This window comes from Branchiostoma lanceolatum, chromosome 8 (genome assembly GCF_035083965.1).
Source record: "Branchiostoma lanceolatum isolate klBraLanc5 chromosome 8, klBraLanc5.hap2, whole genome shotgun sequence".
NCBI lineage: Eukaryota > Metazoa > Chordata > Leptocardii > Amphioxiformes > Branchiostomatidae > Branchiostoma > Branchiostoma lanceolatum.
Window position 1 is genome coordinate 20,938,262 of NC_089729.1, and position 22,713 is coordinate 20,960,974.

General features: G+C 39.9%; 2 protein-coding genes across 3 annotated transcripts in view; one reads left to right on the top strand and one right to left on the bottom strand.

The window, feature by feature from the left end:
* Nucleotides 1-3,457: 3,457 nt before the first annotated feature.
* Nucleotides 3,458-7,817, bottom strand: LOC136440446 (small ribosomal subunit protein uS8). The gene is made up of 4 exons (XM_066436493.1): nucleotides 7,690-7,817; nucleotides 6,566-6,703; nucleotides 4,952-5,117; nucleotides 3,458-3,639 (listed from the first exon to the last, which is right to left on the bottom strand). Exons 2-4 carry the CDS (start codon nucleotides 6,696-6,698, stop codon nucleotides 3,546-3,548), a joined length of 393 nt encoding a protein of 130 aa, XP_066292590.1. The 5' UTR covers nucleotides 6,699-6,703; nucleotides 7,690-7,817; the 3' UTR covers nucleotides 3,458-3,545.
* A 130-nt stretch (nucleotides 7,818-7,947) lies between these two features.
* The window catches only part of LOC136440444 (uncharacterized), a 40,920-nt gene continuing 26,154 nt past the window's right edge, over nucleotides 7,948-22,713 (top strand). The window contains exons 1-14 of one of the 2 annotated variants that reach the window (XM_066436491.1): nucleotides 7,948-8,076; nucleotides 8,923-9,033; nucleotides 11,531-11,677; nucleotides 11,950-12,024; nucleotides 12,763-13,431; nucleotides 14,871-15,006; nucleotides 15,781-15,981; nucleotides 16,413-16,480; nucleotides 16,920-17,058; nucleotides 18,835-18,899; nucleotides 19,343-19,504; nucleotides 20,121-20,320; nucleotides 20,807-20,862; nucleotides 22,564-22,602. In XM_066436491.1, coding sequence (XP_066292588.1) covers nucleotides 8,935-9,033; nucleotides 11,531-11,677; nucleotides 11,950-12,024; nucleotides 12,763-13,431; nucleotides 14,871-15,006; nucleotides 15,781-15,981; nucleotides 16,413-16,480; nucleotides 16,920-17,058; nucleotides 18,835-18,899; nucleotides 19,343-19,504; nucleotides 20,121-20,320; nucleotides 20,807-20,862; nucleotides 22,564-22,602 — 2,056 coding nt within the window. In that variant the 5' untranslated portion in view covers nucleotides 7,948-8,076; nucleotides 8,923-8,934. The remainder of the gene's footprint in view (nucleotides 8,077-8,922; nucleotides 9,034-11,530; nucleotides 11,678-11,949; nucleotides 12,025-12,762; nucleotides 13,432-14,870; nucleotides 15,007-15,780; nucleotides 15,982-16,412; nucleotides 16,481-16,919; nucleotides 17,059-18,834; nucleotides 18,900-19,342; nucleotides 19,505-20,120; nucleotides 20,321-20,806; nucleotides 20,863-22,563; nucleotides 22,603-22,713) is intronic. The other variant, XM_066436492.1, reaches the window with a different exon arrangement.

A 22,713-nucleotide genomic window follows, 5' to 3' on the forward strand; every position in this document is an offset into this window, starting at 1 on the left:
TAAATAGCAGCTGTGTTATGTATGGAGAAGAAGAGGAGTGTTCCGACCTTCAATAGCAGGTGTGTTATGTATGGAGAAGAAGAGGAGTATTCCGCCGATCTTCAATAGCAGCTGTGTTATGTATGGAGAAGAAGAGGAGTGTTCCGCCGATCTTCAATAGCAGCTGTGTTATGTATGGAGAAGAAGAGGAGTATTCCGCCGATCTTCAATAGCAGGTGTGTAATGTATGGAGAAGAAGAGGAGTATTCCGATCTTTAATAGCAGCTGTGTTATGTATGGAGAAGAAGAGGAGTGATCCGATCTTCAATAGCAGCTGTGTTATATATGGAGAAGAAGAGGAGTATTCCGATCTTCAATAGCAGGTGTGTTATGTATGGAGAAGAAGAGGAGTATTCCGATCTTCAATAGCAGCTGTGTTATGTATGGAGAAGAAGAGGAGTATTCCGCCGATCTTCAATAGCAGGTGTGTAATGTATGGAGAAGAAGAGGAGTATTCCGATCTTCAATAGCAGGTGTGTTATGTATGGAGAAGAAGAGGAGTGTTCCGCCGATCTTCAATAGCAGGTGTGTTATGTATGGAGAAGAAGAGGAGTGTTCCGATCTTCAATAGCAGCTGTGTTATGTATGGAGAAGAAGAGGAGTATTCCGATCTTCAATAGCAGCTGTGTTTTGTATGGAGAAGAAGAGGAGTGTTCCGCCGATCTTCAATAGCAGCTGTGTTATGTATGGAGAAGAAGAGTATTCCGCCGATCTTCAATAGCCGCTGTGTTATGTATGGAGAAGAAGAGGAGTATTCCGATCTTCAATAGCAGCTGTGTTATATATGGAGAAGAAGAGGAGTATTCCGATCTTCAATGGCAGGTGTGTTATGTATGGAGAAGAAGAGGAGTATTCCGATCTTCAATAGCAGCTGTGTTATATATGGAGAAGAAGAGGAGTATTCCGATCTTCAATGGCAGGTGTGTTATGTATGGAGAAGAAGAGGAGTGTTCCGATCTTCAATAGCAGCTGTGTTATGTATGGAGAAGAAGAGGGGTATTCCGATCTTCAATAGCAGGTGTGTAATGTATGGAGAAGAAGAGGAGTATTCCGATCTTCAATAGCAGGTGTGTAATGTATGGAGAAGAAGAGGAGTATTCCGATCTTCAATAGCAGCTGTGTTATGTATGGAGAAGAAGAGGAGTATTCCGCCGATCTTCAATAGCAGCTGTGTTATGTATGGAGAAGAAGATGAGTATTCCGATCTTCAATGGCAGGTGTGTTATGTATGGAGAAGAAGAGGAGTATTCCGATCTTCAATAGCAGGTGTTATGTATGGAGAAGAAGAAAAGTATTCCATCTTCAATAGCAGCTGTGTTATATATGGAGAAGAAGAGGAGCATTCCGATCTTCAATAGCAGCTGTGTTATGTATGGAGAAGAAGAGGAGTGTTCCGATCTTCAATAGCAGGTGTGTAATGTATGGAGAAGAAGAGGAGTATTCCGATCTTCAATAGCTGCTTTGTTATATATGGAGAAGAAGAGGAGTATTCCGATCTTCAATGGCAGCTGTGTTATGTATGGAGGAGAAGAAAAGTATTCCGATCTTCAATAGCAGCCGTGTTATATATGGAGAAGAAGAGGAGTATTCCGATCTTCAATAGCAGCTGTGTTATATATGGAGAAGAAGAGGAGTATTCCGATCTTCAATAGCAGGTGTGTTATGTATGGAGAAGAAGAGGAGTGTTCCGATCTTCAATAGCAGGTGTGTTATGTATGGAGAAGAAGAGGAGTGTTCCGATCTTCAATAGCAGCTGTGTTATGTATGGAGAAGAAGAGGAGTGTTCCGATCTTCAATAGCAGCTGTTAAGCCTGTTATGTATGACGTTATCGAGAGTAATAAGGCCATGTCCATTTTTAGAAAAAAGGCTCTCCTTGGCTTGTACTTCGATGTTTATCAATGACACTTTGCAGGAATGTACATGATAGTAATACAAAAGGGTTAGGTGAATTTATATGAAATTTTGAAATGACGATTTTTTGTGAATTTTTTTCGATATTTTTGTTGTCTTCTATGTAGTGAATGATTGGACTGTTAACATTGTGACCTGTATAAGTCAATTAAAGGTGTGCATGACCATGCATAGATTATGGAAATGTGGAAAGCATTAGCATAATCAAAATATTTCTTAGGTCTCCGAACTCTTGTTTGGTTTGTTTCTGAAACATTGCTTGCGATTACTGCACTGTGTATGCAGGAGACATCTCTGCGTGTCTACACTTCTGGCATTAAAGTCTCTCGCAGTGTCCTGGCACATGCCCATCTTACACGCGTCTGTGTATTTGTTCAGTATGATGAAGGGGTAAATATCTGTAAATTAAGCTATGGAAGATCATATCTTCAAAGCTATGGAAGATCTTATCTTCAAAGAATTGCTTTGTTGAATGTCACCATGACCTACCCCAAGTTTCTCACACTCACAGAAAGTCACTTTCGATTTTATTGATATGATCCTTGTGATCCCATGCTGCACTTGCATATTCTGAGTGGGGTCTGACCATTTATTTTACTTGGATTGCAATAGTAAAATACACATGGCACACAGGCAGCTAATGCTGGTGTCGTGTCCCACACATAAAACAGTACAGAACATGTAACAGAACAGATATTGCACAAGTGACAAAGCAATGAGGGCTGTGGCAATTTCTTCAGCTGACTAATTTGAGTAATTTTGCTGGGATACCATCAGCTTTTCTACCATGTACTTGTAATTAGCCTTCAGCTTTTTCAGGCATGAACGTACTAATAAACTTTCTTTTGTCCATATTGAGAGTGAAAGAGAGTGGGTAATACAGAAAGTATCATTGTCTTTGGATAAAAAGTTTAAAGATGTGAAAGAACAGAAGTATAAAATTTATTGTTTGATCTACCCTGTTGTGTGTTCAGTCTTTAGTTCAAACCAAGGGCATTACTAGTATATAGTTGGTTCAACCTTCCTTTTTTTGCCCAAATTTTTCACATGCTCACATCAGTATTGAATCAGGAGAAAATGCCATTGTGCATGATCTGAATTTAAAAATCATGACATTTGCAAAACATCTAATTCTAAAGGAGTTTGACCGCTACCCGATGTTCATCTTTAAAATCATTTCACCGGAGGATCTATAACTCCTGGACATACAGGGAGGAAATATTCTAGACCGGTTTTGTTTGCCTTTCTGGTTTCATAACATTCTTCATCAGTTTTGTCTCCATTCACCCTCACTGTCAAACCTTAACTCATTCACCATACACAAGTAATAGAGGGTATTCCAAGTCTGCAGAAATAGCTTACATTTTATTTTGGCACAATCTTAAGTCAAAGGTCTCCCATACTAGCCTGGGTTAATGTTCCCTCCCGTTGTCCCTCACACCAAACCTGGGAGTATGGGAGGCAGCGAAAACCAACAATACATAAATAAAGACAACAGATGACCTGTGATGGTCTACATGTGACAAGTTTATTATTTTTGGTCTGAGCGTCAGTAAGGACCTCAGCAGAGCGGGTGTTCCTTGTTTAGACTGTCTCAGAAGAAGTAGCCTAAGATTTTCCCTCCTGTGTGCTTTCTCCTGGCCTCCTCGTGGTCCATGATGCCAGACGATGTGGTCAGCACAATGTACCTGGGAACACAAGGGGACAAAGTTAACATACATGTACATGTACACATCTTGGTTTTCAATATCCTTTCTACCTGCACCGGCTGGTAACATTTGAAATTAGTTGAACCAGACAACCTCATTTTGACCTGTCAAAAACAATGTTTGGCACCATCTTAAATCTTGAGGTACATCAGGATTTGCCACTGAGCTGAGTTGGGTTAGTCTGTAAACAAACAAATACCCAGTACATGGACTGGTGCAGGTTGACATCAGAAATGCCTGTACAACTCTAATTTCACCCGCATTAATTGGCATTTACAGGTGGTATACTGAGCCCTGCTCAGACACAAGCTACTGCCAATGATAATGATGATTTAGCCCAGCAATATCAGCATTTCAAGTTCAAACCATTGTAAGAACACTACGTGACTAGCTGCTCTAATCCACACAATATAATATAGAGATGACAATTTCAAATGTTCGATAAATGAAATTTTCTCCACAATTACCCCTCAAAGTAGAGGATTTAACTTAAGATATGTTTGTTCAGGCCCTTGTAGTGCTATTGACAGAATCTCACATTTGAGCTTCTCACTCACTATCCGGTTTAACGTCTTCTGGTTCCAATAAGTTGATAACTGGGAGACCCCTGTTCAATCCTGGAAAGGATATCTAGGTTGGGGCTGCACCTGTCTTTCAGAAGGGGCGTAAAATGGGGTTCCTGTGTTCGAGGAGGTGCCTCAAGCATGTTAAAGGGCTAGCCTAGCAACCCTTCCCTGTAAAAATATACTAGTACCTTTTCTTCTCAGGGCTCGAATAGTCTGTGCATGTGCAAAATTGGAGCTGTGCACCTAATTCTTGACTGTGGGTGCACTGGTGCACTTAAATATTTTTGTATGCAATAGGGTAAAGGTGCACTAGTATATACAGAATATTCTTGATATGTGTCAGAAAAAGCACTGTAACCTTTTGTTGTACTTAAGCTGATGTACTACTTGTTTGAAATTAGCTTTAGAATGACAGATTGAAGTTCTCAAGAGCTTTAGATTTAAATTTGTTTTGCTGACATTCAACTTTATTTTATGTGGTGTACCTAAAATTCTTTCTGCGCACCTAATCTTTTGGGTTGGGTGCACCTTTTTCCAAAAATGAATTTCGAGCCCTGCTTCTGAAACAGTAACTCGCTGCCTCTATGTGCCACTAGGCACGACAAGGGTCTGAACGAACGAACGACAAACCAATTGAATAGTATTATTGCAACTTCAGGTATCGGTAATAGCCGAGTCTTGATTCAAGCTACACTTTCCAAAAGGATTCTAAACTGGAGACTCACCCAAACTGTCTGGACGGCAGGAGTCTGTTCTGCCAGCTCTCCAGATCTCGCACGGCCACATCATAGCGGGGGCTGATCACGCCACACTTGTTCATCCGCCCGTTCAGATTCACCACGATTTTGCCGGCTCTGTGGTCATCCACGATCTCAAACTCACCAATGTAGGCTGGAAAACATGATTAAACATTACAGTAAGAACAGACTTCCTGCTTGCCTTTCTTGATGGGTTTAATATATAGGTGAGTGATAGGTCTGGTAACATTTACAAAATGCAATATAAATGCTGTAAATGCAGAAATGTTTGCAGGGATTTACTTTCGCAGAAGGTAGAAAGGAATTTTCGCAGTGGCTTAGAGTTTGTGTTTGAAACAATAGTAGCGCTACAGTCACACAATGGAACGGCTTTTCGCTGTGGTTTTAGGTTTGTGGTACAAAGTTTACCACGAAAACCGTGAACATAGAGCAAACATTTCCGCAGTTACAGTATTCTTATCAATATTCATTACATATACTTGAAGCAAAAATCCCTGTCAACACCCATACCCCTTAAGTACATGATATTTCTCATACATGAGAACCATAATTTCCCATAATTATCCACATACAAATGTCATCATTTTTCATCGACTGAAATGCATAATGTACCCCATGTATATATTTCTAGAGTGACTGCTGGGTTCCAAATGTTCACTGTCACGTCAGCAACAGTCATATAATGAATTAGTTTACCTTTTGACAAAAACCTGGAGTCTGAAGAATAGTATTGATGGTCGTGTTCAGTACAGATAATAAGGAGAAGGGTCTATATATGTGTACGTTAAAGTGGGTGACACCATTATTGTTAGTAAGCATAAGAAATGTTGTACTTTGGTGTCATAACTCATATGGTCTTACAATGTAGAACTAAAATCCAAAATTTCACACCAAGAAAGGTGCATTACATGTGGAATAGAAACAACAAACATTACATGTTAGGTAAGGACACTGTGGGGAAATTGTTGATACATAGAAATCTACCTGGCAATGATGGCAACACTACCAGGTGAGGGAAGTATCATATTTCTTTACCAAAGTCTAATTATCACGGCAGAAATCAGCAACTCTGCAGTGTACTCAACACTTTGGTGAGGTGATGGATTATTATAATCATTTTGTCATTAATGATAATATCAAATAATGAATATTCTGGAGAAGTCTACATACCTGATCAGTTGTGTTTGTTTTCTATGTTTTCAAAATGATTGAAAACCAGTACGGCCCTTTGTGGCACCAACATGATCAGTTCTTGTGGTGAGATCCCTTAAATATATTATTAGGTAGGATTTTCTTCCTGACCCTAGCCTCCAAGCAGATGTTGAGCGGAAAGAGTAACATTTTCTAGGTGCATCATTTCTTTAGGAACAGGCAGCCAAAAAACGTACAATTTTCCTACCAACATCAGCTTACATTACCTTCTGTGATAAGGAAAAATGTCTTTGTTGAGTCCAAACATGTGCCATTTATTTTGTACGTGTGCCACGGTTTTCTTTTGGTAAGATACATTTTATCCCAATAAAGAGACTACAAAATAAAAATATTACCATATTTGACACATACTACAATACGTGGACTCACCATGCTTCATCATCACAGTCAGGAACTTGACAATGACCTTCGAGTTAGGCCTCAGCATCACCTGACGCTTGCCACGCTTCTCCGCATTGTTGATGGCGTTGAGCGCATCAGCCAGCACGTTCATACGCACCATGGTGGCTGAAAAACAACAACAAAATACAAGATCAACAACAACAAGGCAAACAGAGATGGCAGACTTCACCCATTCATGTAGACCAGAATCACAAACATAAAACACACACATACATCACAAACACACACCAGACTTCACCCATTCATGTACTATTAGGTCAGAGTCACACACATAAACACACACGTACATCAGAAACACACCCATCTCATCACATCACACACCAGACTTCACCCATTCATGTACTACTGTATTAGGTCAGAGTCACACACATAAACACACACGTACATCAGAAACACACCCATCTCATCACATCTGATCACACACCAGACTTCGGCCATTCATGTAGGTCAGAATCACACACATAAACACACACATACATACATCACAAACACATCTGATCACACACCAGACTTCGGCCATTCGTGTAGAATCACACACATCACACACACACGCATCTGATCACACAAACACACACGTCTGTACGTCTGTTCCCAAACATGCAACAAAAACCACAGTAACCTAAATTCTACCTGAAAATAAAGATGCTGGCACACTTCTACTTTGAGAGACTCAACATAATTTTTTGACTGGATATTTTACGTATCAAGTGGAGACATGTTCCCAAAAACGCACACATGTTGACGTTCTCACATAAATTCCTGTATGCTGCAAATACCTGCGCGAAATTATCTAGTATCAATCAGAAAATTAAAATAGTATGATCTTGACATTTCTAACATCATTTAGGAGATCGATCTGTATATTTACCTACTAGAATATACTAAACGCTATCACCAGTGACATTATACTTAAAGTTCGGAACGGACATGCTGTTTTCTATTCAGGATACTGACTTGGTCCACTAATAAAGAACCAAAATATTCGACCCAACGACTTAACGAAAGTTTATTTCAGCATACCGGAACATAGATGGTGCTTATAATTGCTCTAGATATTTAGATTCAGTCCGATTTTCTGTACGTATCCTTACCTACTGTTACCGATCCAAGATGTCGGCGAAAAGAGACAGATTACGGTTCGCGCGCGGAGTTGTGGGTCTCGCACATCGCGAGAATCTTTAATTGGCGAGATTCTACGAGACTGAACGCAGCAGTACGCTCTACAGAACAGTCATCGTCCAAGCAAATCAGGGCAAATATTGTTTAGATAATGTTACCAAAATCAGAATGAGTGTAACACAGTTACTTTTCCCCCTTTTGCAATGTGTTGTGAGATCTCCACATTAAAGCCTGTTTACCGTAAATGAGTGAAGTTGCGTTTGTGCGAAGGGCAGGGTCATCAAGGGTCATGATGCCAGGACGACCAAGAAAATCGGAAGAAAAAATTGAGACTTCCTCGCGTCACCGCAAATAGACAGGTAAGAAGAAGTCTTGAAGACGATGAAAAGTTACAGACTGCTACACAGCTCCTTTACTCGCTGTCTGTCTGGTTGGTGATAAGAAAGAGTGCGCCGCGCCCGCTTTGTTGCTACAGCAACTGGGGACGCTTTATACTCCATAATGTTCAAAACACAGAATTTGATTTGTTTGATTCTTTCTTCACGGTGACTGTGGTTTTCTATCATATTTTAGCTAACAAAAGTTTCCTTTTTAGATTTTTGAAATGAATCTTTTTTGCTTACTTAGGTGAAAGTAATCTATATTTAGATATAATGAATTAAGATAAAAGAAATTATAGGACACTTGACTATCGGTTAGACCATAAAACCTCCTTGGTTAGACAACCATGTAAATAAAGAAACATACATGTATCGTTAGGTTGTAATATGATTGATTGTTAAGGCCTGATTCCCCTGAACACTTTACCCCAACTAAGGGGTGTTGTTCAGTATCCAAACAAGAACAAGATTAGATTAAAACCGGAGATAATCAGTTGTCAAATAAAAGTCCTTTGCAACTTTTATCATGCTATAAATACTGTGAACAACATGCATTATCTGAAGTTATTATTGGTAAGTCGTAGAAACATTGCTGGTTATAATATAATAATCATATGATATTAATATAAGCCTTGATTCTGCGTAGACTTCCAGGAATCAAGGGAAGATAGAATTAGCGGTGATAGCACTGTCACTAGCACCGCCACTAGAGTCACATAAAGAAGTTACAAAAGAAAGTATTATTACACACACAAATTTATATGTAGGAATGTAAAATTCGGTTTAGATTAAAGATGGCCACTTTTTCGCTTGTTTGTATTCCAGTTAGGGAGCAGCATGGCATCGTTGGTGAGACCGCGTTCGATCAGGAGCGGAGCGCCGCTACGAGACAAACTCGCTGTGGCTCATCGCACAGACATCCTTATCAAAGAACAGGTATGTGTGAAGTTACAAATGTACATACATGATGAACAGAACTGGAAGTACCACCATCGTATAGGTTAATGCAGGTAGAACTGGAGATTTTCAGGTATTTCCTAATATGTAACCTGCAGCAAACCTGCACTGGTCCTTGATAAAACCAGCCTGTGACACGAGACTCACTAGAGTCTTATGCAGCCAGTAGCATCCCAAAGCTTCCTTGAATTCTTCACAGAAACACCATGTTATACATAAGAAAAAGATACAGCATTGTACTTGTTTTCCAAAATGCTACTTACACTTTGCAGTTACACTAGAGAAGGTACAAGTATTTTCAGCACTGATTATTATTTGCCATATCTTGTTTACTTTGTCCCCCCAACAACCTGGAAGTCAAGGGTTATATCTCAATGACCAGTATTAGAACCACCTTTATCACAGTATGTTTTGCATTCAAAATGATACATCTGGGAGTTGGAGGCACTGAGATTCCTGGCAATGTCTTCACTGCAGAAAAAAAAACTTATGGTTGATGGATTTATGTACTGATTACAGTGACAGTAATAACTTTGACCATTTAGCAAAAGACCATTTGGTCATCTAATACACAAAGGGTATTAAAAAGTAATCAAAGGAAAGAGATCATTGCTTTTGTGCACTGCACATTAATTCAAATCGTTTTCCTGTGTAGTTAATGTTTGCCGAGATTTTTTTGAAAAGGTCTTTTGAATAATTAATCATGATGACACACACATCATCACATACATTGTGGCCTCTAGAGCCTAGCTTTATGTCACAGAATAAAGGCCACTTATCTATACATGAATTATGTATTACTTTTCACTGCACTTTGAATGTCTGAATTTCTTGACGTGATTTGTTTTTTCAGATATAATACTGTAGAACACATTAATGCAATAAAGTATTAGTATATGACAGAAATAAGCCAGCCATAGAATGCTAAGAGATACTCAAATCGACCGTTGCAGTTGCAGATAGAGCGTCACAGGTAAATCGCTACAAAGGAACAAACTTCAGAACTTTTGAGTGTTCAATCTCATGTTCGTTGGTTCCTCAGAATGTTGGACAAAATGGCAGACAACTCAAGTGGCGGTTGGAACTGTGCATATTTCAAGGCATTCTTAACAGCACAACAAAGTTGCATTCATACGTTGTGAATATCCCTGTGCAGTGTGATAAGGTAGATTCATAATAAGGTAGATTAAGGTACAAAATTGACTGAAAACAGCAACTTTTGTTTCATGTTTGGATGATTGGATCGGTAAGAAACTACAATACGTCCCTTTAAGTATACAAAGTTATAATGATGCCTCTCTTCTTATTGAACATATTTCAGGACAATGTATTGAAAAGCTTCAGAGGTTTCAGGATTTGTTTGTTTGCTTGCATACCATTAACATCCTATTCAAGGGGTGTCCCTAACCAAAGCTATAGATACTCATCATCTCAATGAAAAAAGACTTTTTCATGGGGATATTGTCTCAAGTGTGTTTGCGTGTGTGTTTGCGTGTGTGTGTATGTGTGTGTCTCCGGATGCTTAAAGTCAACATAACTGAAGAACATGTAGATGGATTGTAATGGTATTTGGTATGTGGGTAGGTGTTGGGAGGAGAAAGGTCAAGGTCGATATTGGGCCCCCTGGTATGTGTCACTGGAACTGCAATGGCGTATTTGTCAAAATCTTCTAACTATCTAAGGAGAATAACTGAAGAAAGGAGCAACATATTTTCATGTTATTGACTATGCAGGTAGCTTAGACAGAGATGTACACAATGAATTGCAGATTATGCAAATTGGGACCTAATTTGCGTAAGTACCGAGGAAAATCTATACTTCCATTCTAGGCATGTTATGGTACATGTAGCTCACACCTGTTAGTTTCAAATCTGGGACAAAATTCCCCAGGTCCCAACAGCTGGTGGTCAAACCACAAAGGGGTACGCTACCAAAACTTTATACTTGTTTCTATCAATAATATTATGTGGATAGCTTATGTGTTATTTGAAATGGTGCTAATGCAAATCAGAATCTATATTTGCATGATTAAGGGGGCACTTTATAAACCCACTCCGTTCAATGGTACAACAGTTAAAAAATGCAACATATGTTGTAACTGAGAAATAAAGGGACATTGATAGATAATTTGGTAAGGCAAATGAAGACCTAATCTGCATAATTATTGAGAAAATACTGTAATTTCATATTGGTAGATAACTGGAATGTCAAACTTGTGGCATTTGGAAGTCATGTGGCAGTGAACATAGTTGAATATGAAATTATGAATTATGCTAATGTAGGCCTAATTTGCATAATTTATATTTCATGGAGATTTGAGGTCTCTGAACTCTTCTTGTCACTTAGTCGAGTGAGAAAATTGGTATAAAGTGCCTTTCCAAAGGGCACAAGAATCAAGATCTGTCAGGGATTCGTACATCCAGGTTCTCAGTCATCTAACCATGACCAGGATGTAAGAAGTTATTTCATTTTTCAGGTTCAGGTGATTCAAGACCTTCAGGACAGCCTGGCAAAGTCCCTACAAGAACTTAAGAATTCCCGCTCAATCACAGAGGTGGACTTCCACAACACACAGGTGCACATTCTCAGGGCCAAGTCTGAGGAGATGGTGCTCAAGCTACAGGTCAGTTTGTACCTGAGTCACTAGGAGGAGCTCTTGTGTTAGTGTTAGATAGAACTGTTTTTTTATTTCATTCAGTGCATGAGGTAATCTTTGAAATTATATATTTACCTCCACCAAGAAGGTTTTGGGCAGTGTTTGTCTGTGTGTTTATCGGTCATCAAGGTAAATCGAGAATTGGCTAGATGAAATACATATGGTTCAATCTTTCGTGTGTTGGTAGGTTGTGACGGAAACTATCGTACTAATGGGGTTCAATTCCACTGTTTCAATAGGTTGCCTCGAAGATCAACGATGAGCTGCTATTTGCAAGAGAAATACTGAAAAAAGCTATCAGGGAGGATAAAGAGGTTAGTACTGGTATATGTTTCAGCACCATCTGGGATTTTGGATTGGGAGATGCTTTATTATCATTACCTTCGCCAAGAAGGTTGATATGTTTTTGGGAGCATGTATCTGTGTGTGTGTGTGTCTGTGTCTGTGTCTGTGTATGAACATGATAACTCAAGAATGCCTGGGTGGATTGTCTTGATATTTCGTATGTCGGTAGGTCTTTATGAAACCTCAAAATTATTAGATTTGGGGGCCTTATTTGCATAATTAATGAGCAAAGGATTAAGGGGCCTAATTTGCATAATCAATGAGCAAAGTTTATGAATCCGCATTAGTGCATGATAAGACTCTATAACATGTGGCACCTAACACCTGTCTCCAGGGGAAGTTATGGAAGTCATGTGAAGGTGAATATGGTTGAAAGATATTATGTAAATGAAGGCCTAATTTGCATAATTGATAAGAAAATGCTGAAATAGCCTTCTTTGTTAAGATAACACTGTGACAGTCATACTTGAGACAACTTCTGCTAATTGGTTGGAGAAGATGATCAACTGATATAATTCGTGTAAATGATGGCCTTATTTGTATTATAATTGAGAAGCACTCATTATGCATCAGTCGAAAAGGTTAGAATCATTTGGCGAAGGAAGTCTAGTTCAATAAGCAGAGTTCATTTACTGTTTAATATAATATATTTTACACTGTTTCACTATACTGTTTTTTATTGGCATCTTCTGTCTTTACATTTCCAGGTACAGCATGCCAGAGACAGAGTGGAGTGGCTAGAAGGTCGAATTGAAAGCTTGTTAGACAGAAACAGACTTTCCCACTCACTGTCTTCTTCCGACAGCATCCTGTCACTTTCAGACAGAGAAGTCAAAGTTGTACCTCAGATCCAGCCGAGTTTGCAGCACAGTTTAGAAAAACTTGACCAAGGCGACATCATTTCACACGACTTGGAGAGAGCATCCATAGAAGACAAGTTCGACTTGCAGCCCCCTGCAGAAAAACTTCCAGAACAGGTTTATAGTAGAATAACAGTTACAAAACAGAAGAAAACAAAAACCAAGAGAAGACAGAGGTGCATAACATCTGCGGAGGGATCCACCATTTCCAGCGATAGACCGTACAGCGATATTCTGGAGGAGAACGAGAGAGTTTTGCAGGGGAGACTGGACAGCGAGGACGATATGTCGCCGGTACCGACACCACATATTAGAAAGCAAGGGAGAGAGCTGACACTGGCAACTGAAGCAACATTATACCCTCCCAGCTCCATGGACAGCAGCGATGAGGAGCGCTCCGAGGAGATGAGTTCAACAGAGTCAGGTGAAGACTCTGAGGAGATGAGCTCCACGGAGGAGGAGGAGGAGGAGGGGAGGGTGATGGAGAACGGATCAGGAGAGGCTGATTCAGGAGAGGTATGTGGAGACTTGTACTTGTAGGTAAATTGTTTGAAACTGCTCCTTTTTTTTCATTTGAATTTTAGGAAAGAATATTGAATATTACTTATGGCTCAGTAGAGCTGTAAATGGCTTTAAGTTTGCGATGATTTTATTTCACAGTAAGGAGAAAATGGAAAATGGTATTTAGTTAACTTTGCGGTTGAAATAAGGGGGCAGGCGGGCAGAAGACAAAACAAGCATTTTCGCTGTGGGTTAAATTTGCAGTGAAGAGGTTACCGTGGGAACCATGAACAGTAAACCACTGTGAAAATCTAAACAGTTACAATATAAGGCAACACCAATTTAATTTGTTGGTTTTTGGAAAAAATATGGAGCGACAGGGTGGAAAAAAATGAGAATAAAAATTTAAAATATAAACGATAATATGATTAATATTCAGGTTTCAGCTTTAAATATGCAAAGCACTATACGGCCAACACCCAACTCATCCCGGTACTCCCCTTGTATAGCAGATGCACCTGTTTGTTGAAAATTATCAAAAGTACATTTTGTATATACATGTATGTACTTCTCTCATTCATGAAAAAACATTAACAATGAATAAACGTTGGCAGACAAGTGAATAAGAGCATTTACTAGGGCATTTTGCTATACTGGAAAATTGTTGAATGGGTTTAAGCCACTTTATACTGAGTAACAATTTCCTGAATGGGAGGTGTGGTGATTTTTTCCTTTTGTTGGATTTGGGAAATATAGAAGAGGTGAACCCATGCAAGAACTGACAAATCAAATTGGTGTGGCCTAACCTTGTAGATGGTACTTTATGCATGTAAGAAGTAACGTTACACCAAATAAGAGTTACTCAAGGCAGCCAAGCAATGGGATAAAACTTTGAAAGTTGTTTGAGTACCTGTCATTTGGCGTAGTTGTCTAACCTTAATTGACATATGTAAGAAGTATTTTATGGAACTACATGTAGCTACTGCACTACTACCACTAGTACACAAGTCAGGGGTAACAGGGGTGCATAGTACTAAAAATCATGCTAATTGTCAAGTCAAGTCCAAAGTTGACAACTTTGTCTTTCTATTCCTTGAATGTTACTGCTATCATTGCTGTTGTTGTTTACCTTGTAGTGCCTAGTAGCAGGATATGTTTTTTACCGGGAGGGCTCGCTAGCTCTTCCCCTTAATGTGCTCAAGGCCCCTCCTTGAACATCGGAGCCTCATTTTACTTCCCTTCTGGAAGAGGGATACAGCCCCAACCGAGATATATTGACCCAGGATTGAACCAGGGTCTCTCAGTTAGCAACTACAATGTAATTAGAACCATGAGCTCAACTATAATGCTGCTATCAGTTGAGATATGGGGACATCCCTAGTGTTATCATTAGTGTTACTATATTTGATATAGAAATAAGTGTATCTCATAGGAAATATTGTTTTTCCCTTTAGATGCACTCTTCTGCTGATCCAACAGAATCTAAAGGCACAGAAAGCAGACAGTCAGACCAGACTACAGAGTCAACAGATACTACCTCATCTGACCATCAAGTACAGAAGAAGGTTGCTTTACAGGATATTAAGACAGGTTAGATATGACTTTCATATCATGGAAGCTCATCTGTGTTATTGGTATTGCTCATTGGTAATAATCATAATACAATGCTAAACTTTCTTCCAACACTGAGGTATTCACGGACCAGATTTTCGACAAAAGCTGTCGCCTTCTTCGCTGTCCTTCACTATCCTGAAAATTTGATCTGTTTAGCATTGTATTAAGACTTCTAATTAAGACTTTTGTACATGTACCTGATGATCATTGTTATGCCACTTCCTTGTTCTCAGATATCTTTAAGATCAAGCTTGCAAGCAAGAAAAAAGCATGATGTAGCAAGTGGCAGGATATAGCTGGAGAGGCTGGTCACCACATATGTATGAATGTGTTTGAGTAAGAATAAATCAAGAAGTATTTTTTCGAGGCCAGGTGCTTGCAAGCGTTACTTTAGTTTCTAGTTTAAAGTTGATTTTCTGGTGGATAGTTAACATTATCATAATGGTCTTTAGCCCAGTAAAATGTAGGGGTCCTCTAGCAGCTTTCCTGCAAACAGCAGTTACTTGTTTTTGCTTGGTTTTTGAAAATTGTGGAATAAAGCCACGCTAATCTAATTTGTTGCTTCTCAGGATGTGTTTTTTTTTTAGTGCGACATTTTGAAAAAATATCTTAAAAACAATCTTTTGTTTCTCAGTAAGGCTGTGGTCTGAAAAGAAGTAACACAGACAAATTAAAATTCATGTCTAACCTAAGATTTATTATTGACTCAGCTAGTGTACGTGACACTCCATCTTGTATTTGATAATATAGAAACTCCAGGCAAGCTTGGTGCAGAGGACAGCGGAGTGTTCCTGACGGAGACAGAAGAACTGCAAGATGGCGCTTCTGACTACTGGAGCTCCAAGCATCACCGCTACGAGTGGAACGACTATGCAAATTCACTGTTGGAGGAGAACCCATTGTCCTACCACCAGCTGGGCTTGGCTGTTCACTCCAGCTATGTGGAACCATGTAAATAGCTTTGTAATGTACCTTTAGACAGACACATGTACAGGTTCAACTAAAAAATGAATAGATAGAAAAATAAATAAATGAACTGAAATGGCTTTACAGTCAAACCTGCCCAAGGCGACCACCCGGGGGACCGAGGAAAAGTGGTCGCGTAGGACAGGTGGTCACCTTGCAGAGGATTTACTGACAACATGTTTCCAAGTTGAAGTATTAAAACAGTATTAGCTTGAAAAGGTGGTCGCCTAGGCAGGTTCGACTGTATATCAATGGCCAGGTGTCACTAGTACACTCTCGTTTGACTAAAAATAAATAGATGACTGTTTATCAATGACCAGGTGGTCCATTTGTAGAGATGCATGAAAATAACAAACATTGTCCGATACCAGAGATAGGAGATCTTAAAGGTTGATTTCTTCTGTTTGTTTCATTAGATACACCAGGCAGCCCAGAGTTACCATGGCGACCAAGAAGGAAAGGAAGTGACATCCTTGATCCACATGTGAGAAGCTTAACCTGTCTAATAGTAGAATTTTAACATGAAATTAACATATTAAATAAAACTCCATTGAGAATAGATGCAAGACATTTTTACAATCAAACTATACCCAAAACATGGTACTTTCTCTGTGCAGACTTGGGATTAAAGTCATAGGGAATTAGATTTGCAGTAGGGAGAAAATGGAATGTATCTAGTGATTTAACTTCTCTGCTGACTATGGGATAGGCGGGCAAAAGACAGAACAATCATTTCCATGGTGGTTTTAAGTTTCCCTGGAAGAGGTCACTGTGAAAAATGCGAACATTAAACCACTGCAAAAATGTCAACATTTACGGTAAGTTGTTCGTTATCTGTTGGCATGATTGTCAAAATCCTTCATTGTAACAAAAGGTTTAAGAATATACCATGATTGATTAGATGACGACCAATGACCTTTCAGAGAAAAGCACTTGACAAGTTGTCGCGCAGCCTACGTGGAATGTACGAGAAGGTTGAGCAGGCAGCGGAGAGCTCCGTACAGGTGGACCCGCGCTGGTCAACCAAGGACTGGAACGAACCTCTGGCCGTCTCATCGCTAGGTAATAACAATTTAGTAGTAACAACAGCTTTGTAACTACACAGCTGTGGCAAATCTTCCCATGAATGACTGTCACATGGGATGAATGGTACAAAACAGAAAAATGACTGGAGACAAAACGGGGACAAACCAGTCTGTTATTTCTGATAATGACTGATAGTGGTCCAGCTATCTATGATGGGCTTACACTTTAAAGAGCTGTGTTTAGATAAGAAATTGCATTACTGAGTTGGGGGGGGGGGGAGATTTGATTCAAAATAAACCCTCACAAATATTAGACCACTGGGAGAGTTATGGGGGAGGTTACACAATATGTGAAAATATCAAAATGACCTCCAGTTTAGGTTTTTCCCTGTCAAATTTCAATACCCAAGTTACTCTTTTTAAATCATTTCATGATATTAGTGAACTTTATTGCTCGACAACTGAACAAAGTATGTCAAAAGCAGCAGTAGGATTTCACGAGGGACATACCCGTCTTTGTTTGGACCATACAGTCCACCCAGGGAGCCTGGAACGGCAGCCCACAAAATGCAGTGTATACGGGGCAGGGACATTATTTGACGTTCTGGATAAGTTAAATATGCAATTATGAATGCAAACAAGCAGAAAACTTACCAGTTTTTATAAGTTACTTCGCTCTAACGGGTGCCGCGAAACCCCCCTATGGTGCGTATTTGGGTTGAAAACAATGGTGAAACCGCACGGAAAATAGATCAACTTTGACTCGAAAAATATTGTTTCTGACAAAAGTCTGATTCCTCTGAAGCACTGTAGGAGATTGGTGAACTTGTCACGATACTGGAGACACAATTATATGCCTAATCTGACCTATTTTGACTGCACTATTGACTTTTTCCGTGACCATGATACTCAAAATGGCGCGAATCACCCTACTATCTTGGAAACGAGCGGAGTAACTTACAAAAACTGGTAAATACTTAGAGTTTGTTGCTTGTTTTGCATCCATGATTGCATATTTAACGTATCCAGAACGTCAAATAATGTCCCTGCCCCTTGTACACTGCATTTTAGACTCGGATGAGGTCGGATGAGGTCGGGTGAGGTGTTTAAGCATACCGGGCGCGTTCTTCAGCAGTCATGGACTGTTTCTTATGAATTCGAATATCTAGCCATTCTCTAATTCAACTTATACACTACCACTGCAACCTCTCCACCATACTTTTTCTGTTACGCGGTTTGGGCCACCTCACTACAATCGGGACGGCCATCAAACTCTCTGTACAACCAGTAAGCCTCTACCACTGAGCAGATTCACAGATGAAAGACATCACATGCCAGAAACCGCATAGCTCTCTCCTTGTATGGTATTTATGTAAAACTATGTAAGAGTAATTATGGTTAGCATTCGTCAGTTGGACCAATCGTAGGGAATTACTCTGATGGAAGTGACCCTTGACCTCCACTCATGCCACATCCACTGCCAAGATGGCTGGGATCGCCTTTCGCTTACCACCATCCCGCCCTTGCTGCATTCATTTCTGTTCAAGAAGGCTCAAAATTGTTAAACCTTACTACTATACATGTACGTACTGTTACACTAAGACCCTGGTCTTTGGCCATCGATGTCTCTGTACAACCAATAAGCCAAGCAGATTAAAGACATCACATGCCCTAAACCAGGTAGCTCTCTCCTTGAATTGTATTTGTGTATGCAAGAGTAAATATTATTATTTCAATAGCTTCTCTTTGGGGTTAATACAATGGTGTATAAAATTCATATTACAACGTCAGCTTCATTTTTCACTGCCTGCAGCTCTGGGAAGTCAGGCTGCCACAACACTGACTACACCAGGCAGCCCTCCTGGCAAGATGAAGATGGTATGATTCAGTCCTACGTGTATTATGAATGTAACAGTTTGTTTGTAAACAGTTTGTTTGTTGGTTAACAGTTGCAGAAATATCAATTCTTAGATGACTTAGACAGAAATTAGATGTTTGAATTGAACACTTTTAAATTAGTTTTGGTACATAAACCGCCATTAACATTAATCCGCTGGGTTCCATACCTCCGCCACTTTGAAAAACAGTGGGTTTGAGAAATCTCTAGTGCAGCCCCCCCAGGTATGCACAGTTAAGATATGCAGGAATGCATTATACTGGGGGACGTTGGGTTGGATATCTCTTTTCAGGGTGGCAGAAATATGTACCATGGTGGCATTATACATTAAGTAGATTCCAATTTCACATTGTGATTGTTCAGTAATAGCGGTACACAAATGTACATGTAGAACTTCATGATTTGATGTTTTCTCCATTTCCAGCCCTCCATCTCCAGGGTGACAGGTCTGGCCCCGCCCTCTAGTGCAGAGACGGTGACGTTCCCACCTGTCGACACCCAACGTCTGGGCACCAGCCAATCAGGACGCATCACCTACTACCCCAAACCCGTCCCTCCGCCCAAGAAAAAACCCATCACAAGAACTGTGAGTCTGGACTCTGAAGTGCCTTTTTTTTATTGCATAAGATTCAGAACAAATTCAGATTTATTACAATCAACTTGCATGTTACATTTACATGATAACATGAAATCAGTCGATAGTTACATTAAAACTTACATAATATCAATGTCACAGGCAATTATGATATTACAACTATAAGGCCACAGCAAATAGATTGTATGGATGACATCAGCACACAGTGATTTTCACCATAGGCCTGGTTGATTCAATTTTATTGACGACAACTGTGTGCTCATCAATTTTACTAAAAAAGGTTTTAGAGCAGACTTTGAATAGTACAAAGCAGCTGCAAAATGAGCAAATATATGACTTGAATTTAAGAAAATATTGGAAAACAAGTGTTATCAAGGAATGCTGTTATTTCTGCATATTCTCTTGAACCTGGTCCAGTCAGTGTTGCCCTAAGGAAAGTGACAGACGGTCATCAAAATGTCGGCTTGAATAAAACACTTGTTCGTGTGCAAAGAACCTCTTTATCCAGTGACTTACCAATGGAACTATTCATGAAGGTTTAGGCAGACAGATCAACATTAGATGAAAGTAAAGGACAAATTTGAAACAAATGAATTTGTACCCACAGGACCGCAGCGTGGAGTTTCCTCGCAAGGCCGACATCTGGAACGAAACGGAGCCCCAGGCAGCGGAGGAACAGCCGCGTATCGTGAACCAGGGCAACATGAAGAAAGAGACGCAGCTCGTGCTGTACAAACCGCGCCGGAAGCGGCCCAGAGGATCGGCCCAGTCCATGAGTGAGATCATGGGCGTCACACAGAAGGCCAAGTATGAAATATTGCTTGTTCTGCCTCTGATAGAATAGCTACAATTCTGATGAATTCCCCTCTGCTTTTCAAATGTTAGAAATATGGATGCTCAAACAGCAAGTTAGAGTTTCTGCCTAACAACACGTGGTATAAACTTCTTGGCACTTTTGAACAGTTGCTGAAGACGTACGTGTCTGCAAGGTCACCTAGGTGATTGGTCACCTGAATTCCGAGGGAGGAAATTAAAGTTCAATGCGTTAACAACTTTTTGTGTTGGAACAAAATGTAGCTTTAGTTAGTCTGTAGTACTTCCGTTGCTGAACAACCAACTCAGATGAACTTTCAATTTTCCTGCTAAGAATTTCTGCTGTCAAATATAGGACTCTTTACAAGATCTTTTCTTAAGGAATTATTAGCTACCAGTGTCAGGCATATCTAGTTATTTCATTAGTCAGGTGGTGTAATGCACTAAGGTAATGACAGTAATCATTGTTTTTTTCTGCAGAAAGAGGGTAGCATTGAGGGACCCCATGACACTGGCAAGGACAGTCATGAACATGGGTAAGTGTGCAGAGTACAAACTGAAAGTCTGAATCTTAAGTCTTAGGTTTGGACAGACAGCCTTAATGTGTGAAAAGAACCTTTTTGATGTTGACGACAGGGACACTAATCAAATATACAATTTATGTTACTGGGACAATTTTTGTTATAAAATTGGAAATATTGACAGATAAATTCACTCACTATGGTGCAGTACGGTGGGACCTGTCTATATAGACTTAGAAAAGAAAACTAAAGTAAAGCTGGTGTAACACCGTTACAAAATGTACATTTTGGAAAATGAACAGGTTTTCTGCATGTGTGATTACCTTGAATGGCATGAGATTGTTGGATGTCGGACGTTTTAACCCATGGCTAATCAGATCAACTGGGCCCAACACCCTGGTCAACTCAGCCCAACACTCTGAACCCAACCCTGGCCGAGATGACCTGAGTGCTGGGCGGAGTTGACTGGGCCATGTTGACTGGGCCGAGTTGACCGGGCCGAGTTGACCGGGCCGAGTTGACCGGGCCGAGTTGACCGGGCCGAGTTGACCGGGCCGAGTTGACCGGGCCGAGTTGACCGGGCCGAGTTGACCGGGCCGAGTTGACCGGACCGAGTTGACCGTAATTGAATATAAGAAAATCATATCAAAGTGAATTTAAGGTCAGATCTACTAATTAATTGATACACAGTATTCAGTAATTCAGCAATCCCCGAGGTACATTGTACATACATGCACACTTCAGATGTATTCAAGACATTCTTGAGAAGGCCTCGGTAACACAAGGATTTTTCTTTTCATGTGGAGGTCTACAGAATTATGAGAGTTGATTTTAGATAAATGTACCAAGTCTGGTCACTTAACAAGGGGTTGTAGCCAGAACCAACTTTTTTCCTGCAAATTAGATGTGATGTACCGGTAAAAGGACAGTCTTCAGTTTTGCCTACCATTTGAACAGACTACACAAACTATCAGTGGTTGCCGGTAAAGGAAATGGCATAGAGACTTGTTGACCTTTTAGCCTTGGTTTTTTGTTTCCTGCACTTTTCTTTCTTGTTCCTAATTCATAGCGCTTGGTTCATATTTTCCTGCTGCAGCCAAGAACCACTGACTGGAATTCATTGCCAAATTGATACTTATCAAACTATAAGGCTATGTCAAAATTAGGGTCTGGCTACAACCATGCACAAGAGCCGTTTGTTTGTCATTGTGGTCTTGTAATGTTCATATGGTATTGTACTTGTAATGTTCACATGGTGTTGTACTTGTTGTTGTAATGTTCACATGGTGTTGTACTTGTAGTTGTAATGTTCACATGGTGTTGTACTTGTAGTTGTAATGTTCACATGGTGTTGTAGTTATAATGTTCACATGGTGTCGTAGTAACTAAACAGTTGTGATGTTCACATGGTGTTGCAGTTGTAGTGTTCACATGGTGTTGTAGTAACTGTTGTAATGTTCACATGGTGTTGTAGTTTTAATGTTCACATGGTGTTGTAGTTGTAGTGTTCACATGGTGTTGTAGTTTTAATGTTCACATGGTGTTGTAGTTGTAATGTTCACATGGTGTTAAAGTTGTAATGTCCTGTCCATATGGTGTTGTAGTTGTAGTGTTCACATGGTGTTGTAGTTGTAGTGTTCACATGGTGTTGTAGTTGTAGTGTTCACATGGTGTTGTAGTTGTAATGTTCACATGGTGTTGTTTCCTCACCCACAGACCTCCTCCCCAAAGGCTACACAGATGCCTTGAAATTAGGTACCCATGTGTGGATTGCTGTGTGCATGCTATGCAATGATGTAGACTCTGAGTTAATTTAGTCACAACTTGCCTTTTGATGAAAATATGTGACTGTTTGAATGTTTGTCG